Below are 27,838 nucleotides of genomic sequence, written 5' to 3' on the forward strand. Positions count from 1 at the left end.
GCAAAGATGCGTACACACACACACACGATCCTGCGTGCATGTCTAAGATAAATATTGTAAATTTTAAACATTAAAATTCATCAATGTGTTGGAAATAATTCGATTTGGTGTCCATGTTGCAGACCTGGGCATTCCCAATCTCAGAGTAATATGAACAAATTAGCAGGTACCCATGGGAATTCCACGTAATGTAAAATGTGACTTTGATAATGTTATGCAAAGAACCATTAAACATCATGGGAAGTTAATATTGTCGAGCTATGTGCTCCCTAAAGATGATGATTGATTAAATCAACCCCATCCAGAGTCCTAAAGTTACCCCTCCCAACCCCAAAACCTCAACTCTCCTCCCATCCCCACCTCGAACCCCAAGTCCTCAACCCACCCCCCCACCCCCCCCTCCCAACTCCAAGTCCTCAAACCCCCCTCCCAACTACAAGCAATCAACCCCCCTTCTAACCCCAAGTCCTCAACACCCTCCCAACCTCAAGTCCTCGACCCCCTCCCAACTCCAAGTCCTCAAACCCCCCTCCCAACTACAAGTAATCAACCCCCCTTCTAACCCCAAGTCCTCAACACCCTCCCAACCTCAAGTCCTCGACCCCCTCCCAACTCCAAGTCCTCAACTTACCCCTCCCAACCCCACAACCTCAACTCTCCTCCCACCTCCACCTCGAACCCCAAGTCTTCAACCCCCCCCTCCCAACTCCAAGTCCTCAAACCCCCTCCCAACTCCAAGTCCTCGACCCCCTACCAACTCCAAGTCCTCAAACCCCCTCCCAACTCCAAGTCCTCGACCCCCTCCCAACCCCAAGTCCTCAATCTCCCCCAAAGCCTGAACTCCCTCTCCCAACTCTCTGTCCATCTCTCTGTCCCCTGGCCCCACCACATCTCTTTGTCCTCACCACCCCCATTCTTCACAGTCTGAAAAGCAAGAAGGCATTGTTGAATCATTCCATATTACTTCTTGATTACCTCATTAATATGGTGGAATATATTACTCTTTCCCCTCCCCCATCCACATTAATATTATGCCATTACCCAATTCACTGACTCCTATCTCTTCATAACCTGCTTTCCCACCTTCTCAACTTCTCATTTCACCCTTCTCTTCAGGTCACCATTCACAATCTCGGGAGATATGTCCCGATGAAATTCCATGGAATTACCACTCTCAGGTGATTGTGAGTAGTTAAATTGTGTTTTTCGCGATGCATTAATCCAACGTTATTCTTTGTGATGAATAAATACAAGGTTAAAACGAAATAACAAAACAACATTGAATTCACAATCTCGCAAGATTCTGTGATCTCGCGATATGTGATGGGCGAACGGGATGGACAGCAGACTTGACAAGCCTATTGTATTAATTCATAGTAAAAGCCATCTATATATAATGGAGCAAGTGTTTGTATGGATGTCCGCACTTCACCCATTGGTTGGACAGCTGATCTGACTCCACCCACAAATGTAACCTGAAATACTTAACCTAAAGTACCCAGAGGATTTTCCAGAGAGCCGGAGAGTTCATTAATGAAGATCAGAAAAAGCACAAGGCCCAGAACACTGCCTTGAGGAACTCCAGCCTGGAGAGGAAGAGGAGATGAGAGAATTATATTTAGTTGTTGTGAAGTTGATGTTGAGGTAATATTTATTTTTCCAGAGTGATCCTGGTATTGAAGGTGTAGTTGTTGTTCTGAAGGTAATATGTACATGTGGTATTGGGAGTTACATGAATATTAATGAATGCATGATGAACCGGAAAGGACGAGGCGTAACCGGTAGTGACGTGTACGAGCTGGGTGGGGAGTGGAGAAGGAGACGCCATTAAAAGGTTGAGCTGAAGAACCTGCGTGTGGGCTGTCATTGTTATACAACATATTGACGATGATGATGGCTTACCTTGCTCTTTACACCACCTGTTGTATTTCTACCGAGTCCGAGGGAGCCTTCGATACCTTTTACCTCATGGATGCGCATGTTCGAGAATTTCATGCTGGCGGTAAATGATGATGCACTTTCTGATTCAAGGAAGTGCGCATTGCTTATACACCGCCTAGGAGCTGAAGGGCAGCGTTTATTATATACTCTACCAGTTGCTGAGGGCACGTACTCTGCTGCTCTCGCTGCATTATCAGCCTTTTTCATGCCAAAAGTGAACGTTGTTTTCGAACGATGTAAGTTTCGCCAGCGAGCACAAAGACCTGGTGAATCGACTGCTCAGGTCGTTGCTGCTTTACGGGAGATTGCAGTTAATTGGGAGTTTAGAGATCTCTCTGATGAAATAATATGAGATCAGCTCGTGGAAATACCTGGTGTTGACCTAATGGTTAGGGCGGCGGGTTTGGGATCCTAAGGTCCTGATTTGGAATCCCATTGAATTAACGCCAGGTGGGGTTGACTCAGCCTATCATCATTCTGAGGTCGGCAAAATGAATACCAGATAACTGGTTATAGAGAGGCATTGCATCAGCAGCAGACGCGCCCACTGAAAATGATGCAACCAGCAGTGGGGTGGCTTCACACGAACCACCAACAGCTCATGGAAAAAACCCTTACAGCTCGCATACGGGAACGGTTGCTTTTGGAACCTGAAATTAAACTGCAGAAAGCCCTTGTAATGGCGGGACAAATCGAATCAGCCATGGCGGAAGCGAAAGCGATTACATACGACACGTCAACGTCTTTTGAGGATGTAAATACAATACCTGCACATACCAGAGCAGAGCAATACAGACGCGACCCCATACACAGGGACACTTCAAATGAACCTGCAAAGCCAAAATTTTCACAGGCTCGACAGGTACACCAAGAGAGTACCTGTTATCATTATGGATCTGCAATGCACTCAGCCAATTACACCAAATGCCCTGCAAAAGATGTAAATTGCAGGCAGTGTGGTAAAACTGGACATTTTGCTAAAGTATGTCGCAGTAAAGACCACAAATACCAAGTGCGTGAAGTGACTGTACCAGATGTGACCGTTTTAAGCATAAACACACCTGCTGCTGCACAAATTATAGGGAACCTATTTTGTGATGTTCGGCTTTGCACACCTGATGGACAGGCATTCTCATAGTAAGGGAAACATATGAAAATCTGTTCACTAAATTGTTACCAAAAAATTTCTTCACCAATATGTTTGTAAAGGTATGTAATAACATGTGTTAAAATGTTGAAGGTCAACTCCCGTGGGAAACCCAGAAAAAAAGCTGTTGAATTCGGGTACCGAAAAATTATTTTCGAGAATTTTTTTTTTTTAAATCGGCCCTTAAGTAACTTATGAGGGGTCAAATAAGGGTTTTTCATGATTCTGAGTCGATTGTTAACATTTATATTTCACCACAGACACTCCTTTGTGGAAAAATAATTTCTAAATATATCTCATTTTCTACTTTGCAGGACATGGAGTCTAGCAATATGGATGAAGACGTTACTCCACCTGTGCTCAATTGCTTCATCTGTGCACGCTCGGATACACCAGCTGAAAGGCTCATACAGGCAACTCCAAAGCGATACTCAACTTTATTGAAACAAGCAGAAACTGTCGAAAATGTTACTGTTGTGGAACGTATGAAGGAGGCTCAAAAGGAAGGAAAACTGAGGTACCACCAGAAGTGTAAAAATGATCTGTACAACAACTTTGTTGCAACCACCAAGAAGTCAGCTCAAGCATCAACGGCAGAGAAAGAGTCATCAAAGTTGAAGAGAAGACGCACTACTTGTGAGTTCAGTTCATCAACTGGCTGCAGTTCTAGAAGATCACAGTCAGTTGACCTCCTGTATAAGGATGTATGCATTCTTTGCAACCAACCAGCCCAGCTCTACAAAAATAATCCAGCACAAGCTAGAAAGAAATACAGAGTGCCAGATAATTTGACTGCAGATACACTGAAGGCAAGCTTGCTGAAGACAGCACGGAGTCGCGGGGATGACTGGGGCACTGAAGTCACTGGACGCCTGGAAGGGATCAACGACTTGGTAGCAGAAGAAACACTGTACCATTTGCGATGCAAACTTATGTTTGCGAGAGGTGACAGTTTGTCCAAGACTGATGAGGAATGAAAAAGGAAGAGAGGACAGAGGAGTATTGATGAGGAGCGAGAGGCAGTTTTTATTGAATTCTGCGAATGGTTAGACTCAGAATTAGAGCATGGGGTAATGAACATGGACCAAGTCCATGAAAAGCTGCAGGAGTTTGATCAGTCACCAGAGAAGAGCCTTTCTTATTCAAAGCATTGGCTAAAGATAAAACTTCTAGAGAAATACGAAGACACCTTGTATTTCACAACACAGGAAAGAAGGGCAGATGTACTCTGTCTCAAAGATGGCACCGACAATATTCTGCGAGAGCATCATGCTAATCTTGACCATGGAGATGAGAAGACTCAGATCATAAAGACGGCACTCAAGTTCATATCCAATGATATTGCCTTGATTGATTTAGGTCCAAAGTCATACCCCACCACACACAGTATGACTGACATCGATAGTCAGCTGACATTTGTTCCTGCAAGCCTTCAGATGTTCTTGAGACCGATTGTCAAGACAGACGAAAGAGTTGCCGTTTGGGGGCAGAATTTTATTAAGGCCTGTCGACCTCGGTCTGGAGTATTGCCACACCAAATGGGGCTTGCCATACAACTTGATCATAGATTTGGGTCAAAATGGATGCTCAACAAGTTCCACCGGCTGGGATACACTGAGTCTTACACGGAGACACAAAACTACAAATACTGCTTCCTTAATAGTAGGAGTGGAGATGATGTTCCAGATACTTCTGGCACTCTTGACACCATTGTGGAGGAAACCGATGAACGGATCAATGATGAGGTTGCGGTTGATGCTGCACTTGAGGATCAATCAGTGATGACAGCCAAAGTGCCAGCCAGTGAAAGTGAATTGTCAAGTAATGATCAGGTGGTCTTTATGGAGGTTGGGGAAACAAACAATGCAGTCACTCAGTTTGTTGGAGACAATATAGATTTAAACATTGTCTCTATTCACGGAAACACTCCCTTTCACTCAATGGGTTGGATCGAAGTCACCTCTCCGGCACCACCTTTGCCAGATCCACAGACAACAGCAGCTTTCCCCCAGGTGAAGTTGAAGGCACTCGACAAAGCTAAGATCCTGAGAGGAACTGAAGTAAAGATTATTCCATTTACGAACAGGAAACAGATAGGAACGAACGCGATCATGTTTCTCCCCCTCGCTGAGCTTTCCTCCTCCCTGGCTCATGATCAGCCACTCCTCACTCCAGGTGACACACTCTGGGCAGCGGGGTGGGTAATCAAAGCCAACGATCCTGAGTTCCCACACTCCAACTGGAATGGCTGGATGAAGAGAATCCATGCTAATGATGCAAAGCAGAGCACACAGATCGAGTTCCTCCCAGTTATTGAAGGAGACCCTAATGACCTCAACACCATCTTCACCACTCTGAAAGAGTGCATACGGCGCGCTGGGGTCGCTATAGTGACCTTTGATCTTCCGATTTGGCTGAAGGCTGTGAATATAATAAAGCAGGCAAATCTACCCGTCATTCCAAGGTTGGGTGGTTTTCACCTGCTGAAGTCTTATCTTGGATCAATGGGTAACATCATGGAAGATTCTGGACTACTAGATGTGATCCAGTTGATCTATCCTGGAAGTACGACAGCCAACCACATCATGGATGGAGGATGTTTTGACAAGGCAATCCGTGTTCACCTCCTCATCGATGCAGCCATCTATCAACACATCATGAAACTTTCCTTCACTGAGGAGGAGCGTGGTGACATGAAGACCTTCATGGAGAAGGTGGCTGATGGGAAGATGGGAGCCAGACACTCAGACCCAGTTGTGCCAGTGTTTGAGCAAAGGTTTGAAGAAACCTTCAAACGACTCGCAAAAGGAGGAAGAACACCTGCACTCTGGGTGGAGTACCACCACATGGTAGATGTGATCAAGGTCTTTATCAGAACCGAGCGACTTGCAGACCACAATGGGCATCTGTCCTGCATTGTTACCAAGATGCTTCACATCTTTGCCGCTGCAGGCCATCATCAGTATGCCAAGGGCGCACGGCTGTACTGTCAACTCATGAAGGAACTAGAAACTTTGCCTGCTTACAAAGACACCTTAGAACGTCTCACTGCCCACGGGAACCACGTTGTCCGTTACTCAAGTCATGAGTGGTCCGGCACATGGTGTGACATTTGCATTGAGCAGACATTAATGAAGGCAGCCAAGTCACAAGGTGGACTGAGCAGAGGAAGAATGAGAAACAGTTTTTCTGGCCACAAATGCTGGGTGCTCACCCTCAGTGAGCTACTTTGTGTGTAAATGTAAAAGTGAAAATATAAATGTTAACAATCGACTCAGAATCATGAAAAACCCTTATTTGACCCCTCATAAGTTACTTAAGGGCCGATTAAAAAAAAAAAAATTCTCGAAAATAATTTTTCGGTACCCGAATTCAACAGCTTTTTTTCTGGGTTTCCCACGGGAGTTGAACTTCAACATTTTAACACATGTTATTACACACCTTTACAAACATATTGGTGAAGAAATTTTTTGGTAACAATTTAGTTAACAGATTTGTGAAATATCTCATTAAATGCCCTTACTATCAACTAAATTACTGGTGGACACAGGTTCAGTCGTTTCAATACTTTCGGGGTCTATCTACTGCACCTGGAGCATTTCAAGAGAGCACTTCTTACAGAACCAAAATTACACTTGGCGACTTACCTGAAAAAATCAATCACTGTGGTTGGTTGTCTTCACGTACAGGTGCGACACAACCATGTTTCTGTGGCTGCTGATTTCTTCATTGTGCCTTCTGGAACACCTATACTTGGCATGGACCTTTGTACTGCTCTCAGACTGAATATTGTTCATGGATGTGTTACTCCTGCATCAGTGCTAAGTACCTGTGTTCATCAAACATCGGCTTGTCGGACATATAATCCTAACTCCATTGGAACTCGAGGCTATGCAAAAGGATTTGTACACAGAGTAAAGACAAGGCCTGACGTGGTGCCAATCCAGCAGAAGCTTCACCGCTTACCTTTTGCTGTCTCACAAGAAGTGAAAACACTTGAAGAAGCAGGTATCATTGAGAGAATTGACTCTTCTGAATGGGTTTCACCTATTGTCGTTACGCATAAGAAAACAGGAGGGATACGACTGTGCGTGGATCTTCGTGAACCCAATAAGACGATCGTAATGGACAGTCATCCACTCCCATATATTGAGGAGGTATTCGCACAACTTTGTGGAGCAAGAATGTTCTCTACTCTTGATCTTCAGATTGCATATCATCAAGTGCTCTTGCATGAGGAAAGCAGAGACCTTACGGCTTTCATGACACACGAGGGACGTTTCCGCTAATGCCGTGTACCTTACGGTCTTGGTTCTCTGCTCCCAGCGCATTTCAGCGAATGATGTCACAGATCTTAGCTGGACAGGAGGGCGTCCAGTGTTACCGAGATGACATAATTGTGTATGCTTCGCCTCCAAGCTCCCCCCCCCCCCCATTCCCATGCCTCCCCCCCCCCACCCTTCCCATGCCTCTTCCCCCCCCCCACCCTTCCCATGCCTCCTCCCCCCCACCCTTCCCATGCCTCCTCCCCCCCCCATTCCCATGCCTCCTCCCCCCCCACCCTTCCCATGCCTCCTCCCCCCCCCACCCTTCCCATGCCTCCTCCCCCCCCCACCCTTCCCATGCCTCCTCCCCCCCACCCTTCCCATGCCTCCTCCCCCCCCCATTCCCATGCCTCCTCCCCCCCCCCATTCCCATGCCTCCTCCCCCCCCCCACCCTTCCCATGCCTCCTCCCCCCCCCCACCCTTCCCATGCCTCCTCCCCCCCCCCCACCCTTCCCATGCCTCCTCCCCCCCCCCACCCTTCCCATGCCTCCTCCCCCCCCCACCCTTCCCATGCCTCCTCCCCCCCCACCCTTCCCATGCCTCCTCCCCCCCCCACCCTTCCCATGCCTCCTCCCCCCCTCCACCCTTCCCATGCCTCCTCCGCCCCACCCTTCCCATGCCTCCTCCCCCCCACCCTTCCCATAAGATAACGAGGTTGGTCTTAACGTATTTTAATTACTAATTAGAGGTTCATTAGATTGTGAATCAAAGAACGACGGGTGAAACAAACTCCTATTGAACTCTTTCGCAATTGTTTTATGCAAACTTCCGCATCCGCAAGATGGCGGCCTCCACTGCGCTTCGGAATTCTCAAGCCAAGGCATAATCAGGTTTTCAACATAATACGTACGCGTTCATTGACAACATCTTCAACTTCGCCGGCTATGATACTTGGATATATGATACATCGACAACTTCGCCGGCTAAAATCAGTACAAGATAATATTAATTTTTCTGGAGCGAGTGTGTTGTAGTTGTGAAGTTAATGTTGAGGTAATATTAGTTTTTCTGGAGCGATTGTTTTGTTGTTGTTGTTGTTGTTGTGAAGTTAATGTTGAGGTAATATTTATTTTTCCAGAGTGATCCGGTTATTGGAGGTGTAGTTGTTACTCTTTCTTTCTCTGAAGCTATCGTGTTGTTGTTGTTGTTGTTGTTTTGTTGTGTTGTTTTGTTGTTGGTGTAATATGTTTTGCGGAAGTTCTATTTGTTGTAAAATGGCGATATTTACAGCTCCAAACAATCGGAGATTTTTCTTGAAGGATATTTATTTGGTGATGGAAACTTTATTTTCAAGTCTCACTTTATTGGTGAAGGGTGTCGACCTGAGATGGAAAACTGTTCATCATGCATGTATATTTTGGGACCGGTCCCTGGGTTTTTTTGCGGGGAGCGGGGATGGTTGTTCCATGTAGCCCAGATGGAACATTTTTTATATTCAGATTCATTAATTTTGAATTTGAGCCACACTCCATTAACTGTGAACATTTGATGAAAAACCAGAACTCATTTCCATATCTGAAAGCACATTCTGCATGCTCTGTGTCTTTGAGCACACCCTGTGCCTTTTGCATGTTCTGTGTCTTTGAGCACATCCTGTGCCTTTGACATAACCCAGCCCTCAGTCATATAGCTGCTAAGCTTCCACTTATCACATCGAAATAGCTTTGCACACCGAGATCTGATTTGGCCCACACTCTCAAACAGCCTGCACGTGTGCCGTGGAGCTGCCCGGTACAGCTCCCTAATGATGGTCGTTATTTGTACCAAGTAGTGTCCTATTCAAATTGCTATAAGCAGCAACTGCATTCCTTTTACAGTTCAAATGTTGCTTCATATTTGACGCACATCTTGCTGTCTGCTTTATGGCATTCCTGTTGGTCTTTCAAGTATCATAGAGTTTTCTTGTCTAACCATCCACTTAATGGCAATACCTTTTTGGACAACTATCCAGGATGCCTCTTTGTGGTGGTTGTACCCCCCAATGCAAGTCGGGGGCCAAATCTTCCCCATTTTTCCCTGCTGCCCGGATTCGGCAGGGCTGCTCTTCCCCTCTTGTCTCTATCTCTCTTCCTCTCTCTCTCTCTCTCTCTCTCTCTCTCTCTCTCTCTCTCTCTCTCTCTCTCTCTCTCTCTCTCTCACTCTCATGAACCCTGTCCTGTCCTGACTTAGTGAAGGCAGGAATCCTAGATGTGGGGGATCTCTGGGTCGCTCATGGGAGATCGATCGGCTGTGTCCGTGCCGCGGGCTTGTTCGAGAGAACTGTCCAGGACTATACAACAACAACAACAACAACAACAACAACCCTTTCCGGAGCATCTGAGCTGCTGAAGAAGTCTCTAGGCAGAGAATGCACTGGGTGCTTTGCTATTGCCTTCCTAGTGGTAACCAGGCCAGGAATTTGAACAGGGTACAGGTACAAAATGATCTTCTCTTTTAAAAGTACTATGGGGTTTTTTTTTTCTTGTATTCAGAGTCAAGCAAGCCTCATGGAAGAGCTAGAACACAGAACATATCAAACAGCAACATGACAAAAGGAACAATTGAAATAGAAGGGGGAAATGCCAACATCAGGACTGAGGGACAAAACAAACGGAGACAGATAACAAGCGATGAGGGGTAAGGGATAATATCAGGGATGGATAAGATGGATACAGAAGCAACCTCTCAGTTGGGCAAAACTGGACATTTGGGAGGGGAGGGAGGTGGTTTGGCGGGTGTAAAAAAAAAAGATCATGGTTTTCGATGATGATCTGAGATGGTGTGGAACAGCTGTCTTGAACACCTGGAGGGAAGATTGAGTTTGAAGATAATGTGGATGCTGGTTCCACAGATGGGAAAAAGAGGAACAAATTAGTGGAGGTGAGCAGTGGTTCGGGATTTAGGTAGTTCCACTAGAAAAGGGTTGCTGGTGGACCGCATGCACCCAAACAGAAACCTGGGGAGGACAAAGCACGGAGCGGGCAGAGTCTGCAAGACCAGAAAGGAGTCAGAAGAAGACATAGACCACTGACGTGTCTGTGATGGCAATGTGATAGGCCCCTAGACTCAGCTTCATCACGGGAGATTCCAATGATCTTGAAGGCCTTGGTTTCCATGGAATCAAGCTGAGCAAGGTGTGAGGCAGGAGAGCCAGCCCATATTGGAGAGCAGTACTCCATCAATCTGCAGATGAAAGCCTTGCCTGTGGATGAGAGTTCAGGTGTGCCAAGGAAGGACCTCGCGTGACGGAGAATGCCCAGTCGGTGACCGGCTTTGGAGGCCAACTTTGAAATGTGGTCTTCGTTTATCTATGAAAGCCAGCAAACAGGACAACCAGATAAACGCCTCATCCGAAGGATGGCACACTTTGTTGCAATGCCCTGTCTGTGAAGCACAGAGACAACAGTTTAAAGTCATGGCAATAATCTAATCCACAGTCGACAGCATAAAAGGTGAGTCAACTACCTCTGAGATATCTTGTGAGACATAGAGTTTATCTGAATGTTTCTTAATGACAATGAATTGAGAAAGGGAAGAGAAGAGGAGGAAGAGAAAATGGAAGGAAGAGGGAATTCAGTACGAAGGGAGAAAGGTTTGGGTTTTTTAATATATTTTTTTGTATATAAGTTCGAGGCTCGTGAAAGAGCTAACATTAATCACACAAAAAGTCAAACCGACACATAAAACATATAATAAGGGGAGCGGTAGACAAGATTGGGAGAGAGGGGAAGGACACAAACACAACAGTTGAGAGCAGGGACATCGGGAGATCTGTGGGAGTGAGAGGGCTTGGGGGGGAGGTGGGAGAGGTATAAAACACATGGACACTGCAAGGACTTCCAGGAAAGAAGTTGGAATTTCAAAAAAGTGGATCTGGGGGTGAATTAGCGGGGGTAGAAAAGATCAAGGTTTTGGATGGGGGAAGATAAGAGATGGTGGTGAACAGCTGTTTTGAAGACCTGGAGGGAGGAGTGGGATTGAAGGGAGTGGGGGAGTTTGTTCCAGAGGTGGGAGAAAAGAGGAGTGAAGGTGAGCAGAGAGTCTTGATTTTGGCAGTTTAACCAGAAGAGGGTTGCTGGCAGATCTTGTGCGACCTGTGGGAATATTTGGGGGACAGAGCACAGAGAGAGCTGGGGGGGGCAAGGTCAGAGAGGAGTCGGTAGAAGACAGAAAGACCACCTACCTGCCGCAGTGAGTGAGTGAAAGGCCCTCGGAGTTAGCTTCATCGCGGGAGATTCCAATGATTCTGAAGTGGGGATAGAATTAAAATAAGAGGGTGAATTAAAAGAATTAAAAGGGGAGATGTACAGAACATATTGGGGGAGACAGTAAGGGACGTTGAAAATATTTGCCTGTGGAATGTGTATATTTATCCACTTCGCGTTTAATTGGGCTGACCGGTTGGCGTAGAGGAATGCACACTCACCTCTAAGCAATCTAGCCTGGGTTCCAATATCGGGCCAGCGATACTGTCATCCATCAATTCATCAATGTGTTTGCCGTTCCTCAGATGGATGTTAAAGGGGCGTCCCATTTACGGCATTAGTTGTTGGACTTTATAAATCCGACAGTGTCCTTCGCGGAGAGAATGTGATCTATCGCCGGCTACATGGCCAAATTCCAAAAACCTGCCCCAACCTTAGTCGAACGTCAGGCCTGGCCACGGTTTGTGGAAGACTTGGGCTAAGCTTCCCCCGGCCAACCTCACAATAATGTGGGAATAATTTTCGCCGTTAAAGAAGAAATTATTGCTTAATTGAGGGCACCGGATATCAAAAGTAAACATGTATGTAGTAACTCTGCCTAATAATAGTTGACCATCAAATTCCAGATTATATTCATCGAGTTGTCGAGTCAGAGGCCTAGCTAACATGGACGCTCTGCATCGGAGGCCTAATAAAGACCTACGCGAATGACCTAAGCAATATTTGAATTTACTTTATACTGTGTTCCTTCAACAAGTTGCTGTGTTCATTTACCATTTACGATCCCCCAATAATCACCCAATAAATAAACTTAATTTGACGGTTGGGCACTTGTGAAGGCAGGAAATTGGGAAAATATTTTAGAAATAAGAGATTGCAGACCCTTGCCAGGACGTGTGTTTCGTGTTTTTTTCGGCTTTTGTGTTAAAACAAATATGGCGGCTGAACCACGTGACCGATGACGTCGTCATTATTTTTTTCTCCACCAATTTATCCCTAGATGACGCTCAAGAAATTTCATCCTGATCAGATGAAGTTTTGTAGCTGTCCAATTATGACGTCATAATGGAAGCACCTATGACATCATCATTAACATATTTTATTCCCCATGGAGAGTTCTTTACAATGAGCCACGTCTCAAATTTTTTCTATGCATGGCTTTCAGAGATATGGAGGTGCAAAGTTTTTCGGTTTTTCCAAGATGGCGGCCAAACCACGTGACTGATGACGTCATAACATGGTGACAATTTCCTGTCAATCCGACCAACTGTTGCAGAGAAAATCATATTTATTCTGTGCAGACAGACAGACAAACGGACTCAAATGCAATACCCTCTTCTCTGGCAAGGGTAATAAGGGGTTTATTAAAATGTATATGGGGATCAGGTGGACAGGATGGTAAGGATATAATTGGAACAGATCGGGCAGTTGACAGATGTGAATAGGGGTGAAAGGGGGAAAAGAAACGCAATGATCCCTCCAAGATAAATAACCCACTAATGGCGCCGACAATACCAGATTCAGATACAAAGCGAGCAGGCGAGGATTTATGCAAGCAAGAGCTGGTCATGGCTGCAGGACAATCTTGTGCAGGATGGCATGACACGGTGAAATTTGGCTCGGATCAGAAGAAGAGAGGATGGCGATGAGGAGGTGGTGTTCGCGTCCCCACTCAAAATCTAACTTTGGGAGTGACGAAGCAGAGCAGGGGATGTTTTGTCTACAAGAAGCCCAATGCCATATATCGCACGGATGCACTGAAATGGCCTTTACCACTTCTGCGACTACCTTTCCAACACATGGCTGATCGTACAATTGGACGCCCACTGCTTGTGGGGTGGCATCATCTTCCGTGCCGCCCTGCGGTGGCGGGTCCTCTTTTGTGTTCTGTCCTCAACCAGGGCTCCATTGCTCACTATAATGTTGTGGCCCACTCTTCTCTGGCCAAAGTTCCGGATGTCACAAGTCCCCTCCTGGCCTCCCCTGTACAGGTGGTTTTTACACAACACAACCTTACCCTATTCTGATCTAAGGTTTACAATCACCGCGTCCTCGGTGCATGTATTACCACACAACCTACTCTGACAGAAACCTAATACCAGAGTAATTCTGCCATTCTCAATCACACGGTCCATACTTTTCCCAGCACAATCTATCTCTGGATCCCTTCCCCCTTCAATGTAACAGTATTTTGGTCCATTTATCACGTACAGTGGAACCTGTGATTGTGTTGTATTCGACAGCCCTCAATGTGAACTATCCATAAGAAACAAAGTGTTACCTGTCCATTAGAAAGTGGGGCATAGCAATCAGCAATGTCCCCAAAGACATGATGATGGCTCCAATGGCAATAACCCGAGGACGATGGAACTTTGCTCCAAAATAGCTGACAAAGGCCATGACGAGCAGGTTTCCTGGAAGAGTCCATGATATAGTGAGGCAGCTTTGGACATAGACAAACATAAATGATTAACACAAGACTGTCACACAAGCTCAGAACTTCAAATAAATCACAGGTATTCAATGTCATGATGTCATGAATTGGAACAGACCCATTCAATCACCTTTCACATCCTCGACAGGTGATTATGGAAAGGATTTAAAGTTAAGTCAGTCATAGATAAGGTTATCTTTTTGACCATTTGATGCAATAATCTATTATGTAAAACCGAATTTGCTTACTTACCTCTACTCAGCTTCTTCCCAGATGTCTTCACTTTATGCCTCTACTCAGGAAGTAAATATGTCTCTTAAGTACGTACTATTGGAACGTGAGTACGTCTGTTAATTTACAATTTGCTAATACTGGTAATAAAGCAAATGTGTGAGCACTATTAGCAAAGTGCCGATCGGTTCCCATGGACCAGCCCTTTCCCTCTTGTCTCTGTCTCTGTGTCTCTTTCTCTGTCTGTGTCTCTGTCTCTGTCTGTGTCTCTGTCTCTGTCTGTCTCTCTGTCTCTCTCTCTCTCTCTCTCTCTCTCTCTCTCTCTCTCTCTCTCTCGTTCTCTCTCTCTCTCTCGTTCTCTCTCTCTCTCTCTCTCTCTCTCTCTCTCTATCTCGTTCTCTCTCTCTCTCTCTCTCTCTCTCTCTCTCTCTCTCTCTCTCGTTCTCTCTCTCTCTCTCTCTCTCTCTCTCTCTCTCTCTCTCTCGTTCTCTCTCTCTCTCTCTCGTTCTCTCTCACTCTCTCTTTTTCTTTCGCGCTCTCTCTTTAACTTTGCCGTGGCCCTGACTTCGTGAAGACAGGGGGGTACACCATCCTGGATGTGGAGGATCTCTGTCACTCCTGTGAGATCGATCAGCTGTCTACATGCCAAGGGCTTGTTCGAGAGAACTGTCGGGCTATACAACAACCAGCACACTGAAAGGAATTGTACAACATGAGTACATCTATTAATTATGTATCGAGTATAACGTCGTTGTTGCTGGAAAAGCACTCTTGCCACATGCAAGTGGCAAACCACTTTCGACCACAAAATTAGGGCTGTATCAATTTAGTCAGTTATTTCGCTTCATCAAAAATTGTACTCCATTTCAAGTTGACCTTCTATACTATAGTCACCCGTGGGTTGTTGCTGTTGATTTTGTTGCTGTATAGCCCCGGACAGTTCTCTTGAACAAGCCCATGACATGGAGACAGTCGTTTGATCTCCCAGGAGCGACCTAGAGATCCCCCACATCTAGGATGGTGGACCAACCCCCCCACCCCCCCCTCCCCGCCTTCACGAAGTCAGGGACACAACAGAGTTAGAAAGAGAGAGAACCAAGAGGGAAAGGGCCGGTCCATGCTGACTGATCGGCACTCTGACCGTGATCGCGCTACCCCTGCCGAATCCGGGCAGTAGGGGAGATGAGGAGGATTTGGCCCCCGACTTGCATTGGGGGTACAACCACCACGAAGAGGCATCCCCGATAGTTGTGCACCGGTGGGTTGAGCAATCAGCTAGTAAATTAATAAATATTGTGGTTAGGAAGAAATTGAGGATCTTTAGTCATGAAGGAATGCAATGAGGAGTTGTAATTTCTTCAACTGTAAATCTCGGTATTTACATCGATCATCTCTACTCTATTTAACTCTTCCACTCAATATCCCCTAAACTCTAAATCTTTCTCCACTATACATCTCCTCCAATGTACACACGTAATCTCCACTTTCTCTTCCAATGATAATCTCCCCTGCTTCATCCACAGACTTTATTGTGCATCAACTACCACTTCCTGAATGTCCATTGGGGTGAGGATTTCCTCATCTGCTTCATGCTGAACATATGTAGAGTGGTGGGTACATAATAAATGCCGAAATAAAGAAGTTTAGAGAAGAGTATAAGTAACAAGGAACTCACCAATTTCAAAGCCACTGTCGACCATTCCAGCCACAGAACTAGGCAGGTCGAAACGACGCTCGATGGATGTGATGCTGCTTTTCATGTAACTCCCAGAAAAAGTTTTGGCGAAAAACATCAGCGAGAGAAGCATCAGAAATATCTAGGGGACAGGGATAAAGATCAGTGCACAAAGGGTCAATGACATGGAGCAACGGTCAATGACATGGTCAATGACATAGCAACAGATACATCATGTCACATGCACTCGTATACGTCATCATTAACATATTTTATTCCGCATGGAGAGTTCTTTACAATGAGCCATGTCTCAATTTTTTCCATTCAGCACTTTCGGAGATAGAGGTGCAAAGTTTTTCGATTTTCCAAGATGGCGGCCGAACCACGTGACCTATGACGTCATAATTATGATATAAAAAATTCTACAGGTGGAGTTGCACCTACGGTGAAAATTTTCTGTCAATTGGACCAACGGTTGCTGAGAAAATCATATTTATTCTGTGCGGACAAACAAACAAACAGACAGACAGACAGACAAACAGACAGACAAACAAACAAACAAATGAAAAATCACTCATAGAGTGACACTTGGCAAAACAGTACAAAGTAGAATGCCACTCAGTAGAGAATACTTTTGACCTCAAAAATAATTTGTGGTGGAATTCAGTGACCTGATATGCAAATCGTCTTCAAAGTTTAAGTTAATCTGAGAAAATTGACAATTTTAGAAATTTGGCCTATGTTGAACTTTTGGCATATGTTTACCTCAAAAATAGTTGGTGGTTGATTTCAGTAAGCTGATATGCAAATCCTATTCAGATTTCAAGTCAATCGGATGAAAATTGAGGATTTTAGAAATTTGAAAAAGGTGGTTGACCTTTGGCCTACGTTGACCTTTTGGCCTACGCTGATCTCAAAAATAGTTGGTGGTTGAATTCAGTAAGCCGATATGTAAATCCTATTCAGATTTCAAGTCAATGGGATGAAAATTGAAGATTTTAGAAATTTGGAAAAGTGGTTGACCTTTGGCCTGTGTTGACCTTTTGGCCTAAGCTAATCTCAAAAATAGTTGGTGGTTGAATTCAGTAAGCCGATATGTAAATCCTATTCAGATTTCAAGTCAATCGGATGACAATTGAGGATTTTTAAAATTTGAAATTGTTGTTGACCTTTGACCTATGTTGACCTTTTGGCCGACGCTGATCTCAAAAATAGTTTGTGGTTGAATTCAGTTCGCCAACATGTAAATCCTATTCAAATTTCAAGTCAATCGGATGAAAATTGAGGATTTTAGAAAGTTGAAAAAGATGGTTGACCTTTGGCCTACGTTGACCTTTTGGCCTACGCTGATCTAAAAAATAGTTGGTGGTTGAATTCAGTGAGCCGATATGTAAATCCTATTCAAATTTCAAGTCAATCAGATGAAAATTGAGGATTTTAGAAATTTGAAAAAAGTGGTTCACTTTTGGCCTATGTTAACCTTTTGGCCTAAGCCAATCTCAAAAATAGTTGGTGGTTGAATTCAGTTAGCTGATATGTAAATCCTCTTCAAATTTCAAGTCAATCGGATGAAAATTGAGGATTTTAGAAATTTGAAAAAAGTGGCTGACCTTTGGCCTATGTTGACCTTTTGACCTTTTGACCCCAAAAATATATAGGATTTTGTCGGACCACGAACTCTACGAATTGGTGAAGTTTCGTTAAGATCGGTTTAAAATTGTGACCTGTAGGCAAGTATAAGTGAGCGGACAGACAAACAAACACACACACAAACTAGAACGCCACTCAGTAGAGCGCATCCTCCCGCCGTGGGGGGCCGCTGCTGAGCCCTGTCTTCCAATGGTAAAAAATCCTTCAAAAAATTCCTGGATCCGGAATAATATCCTGAGCTTCACCAAAAACTAATCAATTCTTCCTTATCCCAAGGGCAATCATCCCACCAACTTTCATCCAAATCCGTTCGGAACTTTTCCAGATATCTTGTTCACAAACACACGAACACACACACACACACACAAACCGGAGTGATCAACATACTTGCAATTTTTTTTTTTTTTTTTGACAAGTAACAAACGGACTCAAATGCAATAACCTCTCCTCTGGCGAGGATGGCAAAAGCAGAACAACCAGCCCCTTGGATTGAAACAAGACAAATGTAAAAGTTGTCTCTTCACAGAACAAAAAGGGCTGGGAGGGGTTAACTAGTCTGCTTCGAGACAACAGTGCCTCTAGCCCCATTTAAACAGTGCCTCTACTCATTCTAAGCTCGTGGCCAAACCATTGGAGGTGGCGAAACTTAATTTCAAGGGCAATGCTGTGACAACCGAAATCATGCAAGTCTTTGTTGGATATCTTATTAGACCAGAATATGCGGCAGATATTCCTGAGGCATCCATTGTGGAAAGACTCCACCTTGCTCATATCGGACTTAATTATTCGCCAACTCTCAGAGCTATATGAAAGAACACTCTTGACATTGCTGATATAGAGTCTTATCTTTGTCTTTAGGCTGTACTGCTTTGACTTCCAGACAGAATGGAGTTGAGCAAATGCATTAAAAACTTTGCGGCATCTTGTCTTTATGTCTTTCTTGGCCCATTTTCTTTGCTGATGAGACTGCCCAGGTATGTAAACTCATCTAGTCTCTCGGGCTTCTCCAATTGCAGTAATGGGTTCAGAAGGTGCGGTATTGCATATATATATATATATATATATATATATATATATATATATATATATATATATATATATGTATGTATATATATGTATATATATATATGTATGTATATATATGTATATATATATATGTATGTATATATATGTATATATATATATGTATGTATATATATGTATATATATATATGTATGTATATATATGTATGTATATATATATATATATATATGTATGTATATATATATATATATATATATATATATATATATATATATTGTTACGGACCGCGGATAAGATGTTGTGTTTGCCGAGCGGATGGCCCCGCGGCCCTAACAGTTACCCCGAATAACCCGATTCCCGAACGTTGGCCAAATTCGCGCCACAGATATTCAATATGGAAGAGACAAAAATGACACGGATGTGAAGAAGAAGAAGAAGACGAAAAAGTTGGAAATACTACTAAATTTATTCCTACTAGGGCATTGCCCGTACTATATCTATATCTAAAATTATATCCCCCCCCTCTATTTACATGAAATGGTTTGGTCCAAAGCGAACGGCTTGCGAGTACGGTGACAATCCCCCCCCTCTATTTACATGCAATGGTTTGGTCCAAAGCGAACGGCTTCCGGAGTTTGGTAAAGAAATCGCCATCGCGTGCACAAACGCGCAGGAAAGCGAATGAATCGCAAATTCGGTTTTATTAGTTTTAAAACATAGTTTAACGCCAACATAGTTTGCAAACGTGAAATAAATGAATACGCTCTCAAATGTGCCATCCGAGGCAGAGTGTGTCCTCCACGTTCGGCACACGCGATCGTTCGCTGCTCTCTGATTGGTTGAATCGTTTTTTGGACATAGCTCGGTAAGTAATTGTCCGATTAATATGAAACCTTGAAAAGGCACATCCTCGGGTCCCCAGCAATATACCTGGCAAGTTAAAAGTATATCGGACCCGTGGTTGTCGAGAAACAGCGGTCACAGACAAACGTACAGACGTACAAACGTACAGACGTACAGAGATTACTGGAATTATAGATAGATTATTTACATGCCAAAGTAACCAAGGAAGAAGGAAAGATAAGAAAATAATTTACAGAAGATATTAGATACACAGTGCAATTATTAACTTATACAAGCTTAATTAAATACCCAGGGACAAGACACACAGAACAAACTCACGTACACAAAAGGATGGAAAGGCAGGAGGTGGATGGCTGGAGGGAGAGGAAGGTCCAAGGATGCTGCAGCACGATCGGCGCGTTTGGCAGCCGCCGTTCCTTCGCGGCCCCGCTCAAAACTGCCGTCCAGGCCCCAAGCTGCGGTTACTGAAGCTGCTGTTGTTGAAGCTGCTGTGTTGCTGCGTGGACGTCACGTGCTTTCTCCAGGACTCGTCTGACTCGTCTGGTCCAACCACTCAACTCAACAACACGCACGTCTCCCTGTCCAACTCCTCCAGGCTTCTTGCTGTTAACTCCTTTTTTTGGTCCAACTTTGGCGAGCAAGGCGACGAATAGCAGGCTTTGTGCTTCCCTGGATATCCTTCGGCAGTACCTTGCGCACGCGCTTTTATAGCGCCTCCGGCGATCAAGCCGCCGGCCTTCAGGACATGCCCATCGGTGTGCTCACCTCGGCCCTGGTTGGTCGCGCGACCCTCTGGCTCCGCCCTTGATGACGACGGGCGGGCACGCCCTTCTTCCCCGACCCAAGCACATGTTCAATGGTGGTTTTGGAGGGGATGTAATTGGCAATCGAGGCTTGGCAATGAAAGTTTTGGGAGTGGGAATGGGGAATGAAAGGAATCTACTCTATTTCACTTGGTGCAATGGAGTGTCATCTTAATGGAAGACAAGGCCTTACCCTAATACACATAATAAAGATATAACTATCAACCAGGGGGAAATCTATGATTGGCTGACGTGATTGTTTATGACCTAATTATGGGACGCCCTTTGACCTTTATACATAACTGGAGTAAGGAGGGTCCAGAATAAAGCAATATTTCACAACAATTTACTGAACAATACAACACAATTAAAAAAACACAATCCTCATATCCACAACACTGCACCCTCCTCCTCTTAGGCACGTCCCGGGCCTATAACTTTAATTTAGTGTGACACGTAGGTGTAGTTCCCTCTACTTTTAACCTGACCCTGAGTGCGACAGTTTTAAAACATAAATAAATATGTCCCGCTGCTCCATTGCACCCTACCTAACAGACTCACGCCCACAACTAACCGAATTGCGGAATGGTCTTCAAACTATACATTTACGGTGGGGATCATTATTTACAATGGGTTTACTTTATTTACAAAACGTAACCCAGGACCTGTGATTGTTCTTTCTGGGGGGGAGACAGTCTGCTCTGCATCAATGCACCATGAAAGCACCCATAAACGCACCAACACACCCTCAAGCACCAATCGGTGCACAGTCATCACTGTTCATCAATAAAAATAAAAACAACAACCCCTAACCCTGCAGGTGGTCTCTTGCTCTTCGGCTCCCTCTGCTGGCTATTTTATAACCTTGTTGTCATCTTCTTTGCTGGCGGCCTATTTGCACTATTAAAATGCACCCAACGTGTCCATTGTTATTTATTTATGGCCCACAGGGCCGACTAGTGTGGTTCACCTGTGGGGCATCGGTGCCTTGTGGCCAAGGTCCGCCAGCAAGATCTCGGGCCTTCATGGCCGGTTCCAGCAGAGGGGCCATGCCCCAACCCATAGGGTCCATAAGTGGTGCCCAGCCACAGACATGTGGTCCATAATGTGGTGCATCGATGCAGACAGCTGGTTCTGGGAGTTCCGGGCGCACAATGGCAGACTCACGCACGCTCCCCTCGGCGCCCAGTGGCGCACAGGTCCTCATGTGGGAGACAAAAGGGGGAAAAGACAGATGAGCGAGGGGCAAGGTCACAAGGGTACACATCAAACAAGGCAATGCAAGGCGAAATGCGTACGGAGAGCGAAGTGAGAAAAGCTCGTCCCTTCCGTACGTCACCCCCCCTGTCACCTACTCTACCCTTGCCCTTACCCCATATTTACAAAAATCTACACATTTACAAATTCGTCACGACTGTCACGTCTTCCCCATATTTCTTCTATTCCAAATTCGTCACCACAATCCCTCTAACCAAAATTTGCCATCACCCAATTCATCATCAATCCTCATAAGGAGGAAGAGATGGAACATCAAGCACAATGTCACACCCATGTCATGATGCGTCTCACATTCCAAACATTTGCATCAAAAATAATAAAACAACCTGGCATGGTGTGGAGGTACGTCATCCCAGGTGAGTGGATGCAGATGGTGCGAGGAGACTTCAATCCTAACTATCCTCTAAATGACTTTACCACACTTTACACTACCCGGGGTCTTTCCCTGCAAAACCATTGGCAATCTAACTCTATGTGGTTTTAAAAACCAAATTCCCATTGACCAAACTGTGGTGCTTCTCAATTTGGGGTCTCACTCCCCAGATTCATCTCCCGGTGCCCTTGCACAATTTCTGGGCTGGGGCGTGTAGCTCTCCCAGCAGGCCTACCCACCTGCACACCTCCACCACTGTAGTTGCCTCCGAGCTTACCTGCTCCTTACCTAAAATATCTAACTGGGGAAGGCCCCTCCTGGCTCTGTCACCCCTCGGTGCCCTCTGGCACTGGGCTACCCGGGTCCGTCCTCCGGATCCTCGGGCCCCATCCACAACAACTCTACCGGCTCCCAGAGCCCACCTGCGGCCTCACCTGGCCGACATCCTCACAGTGGTGGAGTGCCCAAACCAACTACACACACTAACAGGCTACACGCCCAGCCATTTCCACAACACTAATGCACCCATCCAAACACCATTCTTTCACCCGCACCACAGATGCCAATATCCAACCACCATTTACCTATACCCTCTACCTAACACTTACACTACCCTCCCCGGGTATTCGTGATGGGGGTCCATCCTTCCCCCATTCACACCTTCGCACCATCCACTCCACTCCATAGTTTCCACCATACTCACTCCACGACCATCCATTCAAATACTCCATATATTCCACACTCCAGGTATTCCACACTCCATGTATTTCACACAACCATTCTCCATTCACCTGTTGTTGCACACCTGTGCAATCATACCTGGTGCCACCTGCACCCTCCTTCCTTCCTGGACCATTTGGTCAGCACAATACTCATCACCATCACTCACTCAAACACTGCTCCATACACCTGTTCAGTTGCACACCTGTGCAATCACACCTGTTCCTTACACATGGCATCATCTAATCTACCTGGTGCCCTGCTAACTTAGTGCTCCCCGTCTTCCCTTTAAACTAAGCACATACCACGTCATTATCATCCAAACTACCCTCTCTATGTCCCCAGCTACCTGTCCAATGTAGCTACCTAACCTTACCGTTATCTATTGTCAATCTCTAGGTCCCTACACATTATCCAAACCCTCCCGGGCTAGTTTTCACTGCCATAAACCCCATAACTAGTGTTCCTTTGCCCCCGATGTGAGAGATGGCAGAGTTGCCATCCCACCACATCAGGTATCTTCTACTATCAATTTTGCTCACCAAATTCCAACCAATCAAAAATTTGCCAATCATCTGCCAATCATTCTACCAATCATCAATCTGCCAATGCTTAAATTTTGTTTTTCTAATTTCGGGTCCAAAACACTATCCTCATCATCACAGTCTACTCCTAGTGCCTCTCGGTGCGCCAATTCACTTCCAAAGCTCGGCTTCGTACAGCCGAGCAATGAATGCGGGTTCTTTGGTGCCGGCGGTTGGATGCGTCCGACACTCGGTGAAGGGAAGGAGGTTTACTCGGGCCGAGATCCCACGCACCATCTCGGCACAGAGCCGTCCAATGGCCCGATCTCGACCTGCCGGAATGCCTCAACAAAAGGGGGTCGCCATGACGACCCTTCCTATCGGGCTGCCCGCTCCGCCTAGTGGAGCACGGACGCGGCCGTTCAAAGCGAGGCCCAGCGTGGATCGCGTACGGCGGTTCTTTCGAAACCGCCGTGGTTCGGATCCCCGCTGGTCCTCGCGGCACGCGAAGCTGCCCGGTGCGCACCGAGGGCCCGATTCGGCTAAACGTCGTTCTAACCGCTAACCCGGTTACCGTCGATGCTTCACCTGCATGCTCACACACATACGCTACCCCTTTCACCCTCACCGAGCTCGGTGCTCCAATGCCGCCCGTACACCCCGCATACTTCGTCATTGCACTCGTTCTTTCGCTCACAGACTTGGTCACACACCTGACCACCGCACACCTTTGCACACACTCGTCGTTCGCACACCTCACCAACACACCTCTTTGCGCCCGCTCCTCAGTCACCTCCTCGGTGACAACCACAGGTGTGCTCTCACTTGCACACCCAACCACGTGCCTCACTACTAACTCAAGTGTGCATTCCCACACACGCTCTACCATTCCAGGTGTGCATCCTTCCATTCCAGGTGTACATCCTCTCTCACCTGCCACAACCAACTCACGCTCCGTGTCACTCTTACTACTCTCACCTCCACACTCGGTCGCGCACTCACCCTTACTCCCGCCAGCGCACTCTTTACTTATGCACCCGTCCGTTACACACTTTTCTCGCGCACACTCTCCCGTTACACCCTCCGTAACACTCACCACAGGTGTGCATTCTTCCTTACTTTTGACAGCGCACTCTTTCCTCATGCACCTGTCCGTTACACACCTTTCTTGCGCATCCTCTTGTGCACACTCTCTCGTTACTCCCTCCATAACACTCACCACAGGTGTACACTCTCTCGTTACATCCTCTGTAACACTCCCCACTACGCGCTTCCATGTGCTCCCTCGCACACGCGCAACAACCAACTCACTCTCGATGGCACACTCACTCCTCGGCGCGCACTTTTTCCTCACACACCCCAGAGTCGGACATTCTCGCACACCTCCTCCTTCGCACACCGTACCTGTCGCACACTTCACCAATGGCCTCTCACGAACACCCGGATCCAAATCAACCCCCAAGCCGACTGAAGCTCCCCTCACATCATATACATTTTCACGTATATCGCCACTCACCTCGGAACCTCGTCTCTTCACCTCCTTCACCACCTGCAAACTCTTTATTTGGTTAGTGAGCACATAGTTACGATTTGAGCACCGACCTTGTACATATTCCATCACCTCCTCCTGTATTTCTCTCTTAGTTTCTGCCCGTCTCTTCTTAATTTCACTCACCCCCTCTTCCACCTTCTCTAACTTTTGCTTCACCTCTTTTATTTCCCGGTGCGTCTCCTCAATTTCGTCCTCTAAGGCTACCTTGACCGTTTCTGTGTGCGTCCTCACCTCCCGGTCCTTCGTCTCCATTACTTCTGTCACCTTGTCCAACCTCGTTGTCAGTCCCTCACGTACCATCTGACATTGCCTCTTCGTCGCTATCAAGTCGTCCTTGATGTCTCTTTGTGTCGCTTTTAACCCTCCTAGTACCGCAGTGTTCTTTTGTACCCACTCCGTTAACTCCGTCTGTCCCACCGTCAGCTGTTCCCCCTCCTCCGTCAGGTCCTCTATGCCCCCTTGTAACTTTGCCGTCCCATTTCTCACCTCTTTCTCCATACGCTTTTCACCTCGCTTTACCTCCTCGCGTACCCCCGAGACCTCCTCGCTTACACCTCGTCGTATCTCCTCCTTCATCTCCTCCATCTCCTTAGTAGATGCCACCCTCATCTATCCCAATTCATCCCTCTGAGCATCCAATTTACCTTCTAACCCGATTTTCACCTCCTCTATCTGGTTCCCCATCCGTTTGATTTCCCGGGCGGATTGCTCCCCTACTTCCCGCAATTTGCCTTCCATCCTATCTTCTAGCCCCCTTAACCCATTTTTCACCCCCTCTATCTGATTCTCCTGGGCAGCCATTCTATTTTCCACCCCCGTTAACCCATGTTTTACCCCTTCTATCCCATTGTCTAACCCCTCAAATTTCTTGTCTAACCCCTCAAATTTCTTGTCTAACCCCTTAAAATTATTGTCTAACCCCTCAAATTTCTTGTCTAACCCCTCAAATTTCTTGTCTAACCCCTCAAATTTCTTGTATAACCCCTCAAATTTCTTGTTCAACCCCTCTCTTAATTGCTCACTGTCAGCCCTCGCTCCGTCCCTTAATTGCTTACCCATTTTGTCCATAAGGGCCCCCATTTGCAGCAAAAAAAGGTTCGAATCCACCGGCGGCGCTGCTACGGTCGCGGGCACGGTCGCCGTAGCCATGTGCGAGGCGCCATTTTGCATGACTGAAACCTCCTCAACCACCTCCTCATTGTTCTCCTCCATTTCTTCCCTCTGATCCTGGGTTACTCCTAACCCCTCCTCTAGTTCCCCCACCGGCATCCGATCGCCTTGACTAGCCATTTCAAAATTCGGGTTTTTTAAAAACAAAACAAATTTCGGCAGCTCGTAATTTTGAGCGCGTTAAGCGCGCTTCGGGTCCGACCCCGCTCCCGACACCAATTGTTACGGACCGCGGATAAGATGTTGTGTTTGCCGAGCGGATGGCCCCGCGGCCCTAACAGTTACCCCGACTAACCCGATTCCCGAACGTTGGCCAAATTCGCGCCACAGATATTCAATATGGAAGAGACAAAAGTGACACGGATGTGAACAAGAAGAAGAAGACGAAAAGGTTGGAAATACTACTAAATTTATTCCTATTATTTACATGCTCAAAGTAACCAAGGAAGAAGGAAAGATAAGAAAATAATTTACAGAAGATATTAGAGACACAGTGCAATTATTAACTTATACAAGCTTAATTAAATACCCAGGGACAAGACACACAGAACAAACTCACGTACACAAAAGGATGGAAAGGCAGGAGGTGGATGGCTGGAGGGAGAGGAAGGTCCAAGGATGCTGCAGCACGATCGGCGCATTTGGCAGCCGCCGTTCCTTCGCGGCCCCGCTCAAAACTGCCGTCCAGGCCCCAAGCTGTGGTTACTGAAGCTGCTGTTGTTGAAGCTGCTGTGTTGCTGCGTGGACGTCGCGTGCTTTCTCCAGGACTCGTCTGACTTGTCTGGTCCAACCACTCAACTCAACAACACGCACGTCTCCCTGTCCAACTCCTCCAGGCTTCTTGCTGTTAACTCCTTTTTTTGGTCCAACTTTGGCGAGCAAGGCGACGAATAGCAGGCTTTGTGCTTCCCTGGATATCCTTCGGCGGTACCTTGCGCGCGCGCTTTTATAGCGCCTCCGGCGATCAAGCCGCCGGCCTTCAGGACACGCCCATCGGTGTGCTCACCTCGGCCCTGGTTGGTCGCGCGACCCTCTGGCTCCGCCCTTGATGATGATGGGCGGGCACGCCCTTCTTCCCCGACCCAAGCACATGTTCAATGGTGGTTTTGGAGGGGATGTAATTAGCAATCGAGGCTTGGCAATGAAAGTTTTGGGAGTGGGAATGGGGAATGAAAGGAATCTACTCTATTTCACTTGGTGCAATGGAGTGTCATCTTAATGGAAGACAAGGCCTTAACCTAATACACATAATAAAGATATAACTATCAACCAGGGGGAAATCTATGATTGGCAGACGTGATTGTTTATGACCTAATTATGGGACGCCCTTTGACCTTTATACATAACTGGAGTAAGGAGGGTCCAGAATAAAGCAATATTTCACAACAATTTACTATACAATACAACACAATAAAAAAAAAACACAATCCTCATATCCGCAACAATATATATATATCTATATATATATATACATATATATATATATATATATATATATATATATATATATATATATATATATATATATATATATATATATATATATATATATATATATACACTCACGCACACACACACGTCACGTGAAAATGTAAGCACAGTAGTACACCCCATGTAAAGTTTTGACTTTTTCAACATATTTCAACATACAGCTGTTTGATCTTCATTTCAACAATATTGATAGATAAAGGTGATATAATATAACAAATATCATGAAACATTTACATTTTGTAGTCCATTGTATAATTTAAATAAACATAAATGCAAATTTTGCATGTGGAAAAAGTAAGTACACCCCTACATTTATCACTACTTCAAATACGTAAAATTAGAATCAGGTGCACCAGCTCAGGTGCAAATGATTAGAACATTGTTCGAGAGGATCTTGGAGGAACCTGTCTTATTTAAACCTCAGACATTTAGTTTGGTTTGCTCTTTGTTG

The 27,838-nt window shown here is 45.7% G+C and overlaps 1 protein-coding gene across 4 annotated transcripts in view; it reads right to left on the bottom strand.

Annotated features, from left to right (window-relative positions):
• The window catches only part of LOC137432334 (solute carrier organic anion transporter family member 1C1-like), a 105,226-nt gene that overhangs the window by 55,657 nt on the left and 21,731 nt on the right, over positions 1 to 27,838 (bottom strand). For 2 of the 4 annotated variants that reach the window (XR_013624263.1, XM_068124169.2), the window contains exons 3-4: positions 15,939 to 16,080; positions 13,880 to 14,012 (exon numbers count right to left, since the gene is read on the bottom strand). Coding sequence is in view for 2 of the 4 variants with exons in the window: in XM_068124169.2 (XP_067980270.2) it covers positions 13,880 to 14,012; positions 15,939 to 16,080 (275 nt within the window). In the remaining 2 variants the exon portion in view is untranslated. Of the gene's footprint in view, positions 1 to 13,879; positions 14,013 to 15,938; positions 16,081 to 21,249; positions 21,518 to 27,838 lie in introns of those variants that run through there. The other 2 variants (XR_013624262.1, XM_078783052.1) reach the window with 2 other exon arrangements.

This window comes from Myxine glutinosa, chromosome 8, assembly GCF_964187855.1.
Source record: "Myxine glutinosa chromosome 8, kmMyxGlut1.1, whole genome shotgun sequence".
Classification (NCBI taxonomy): domain Eukaryota; kingdom Metazoa; phylum Chordata; class Myxini; order Myxiniformes; family Myxinidae; genus Myxine; species Myxine glutinosa.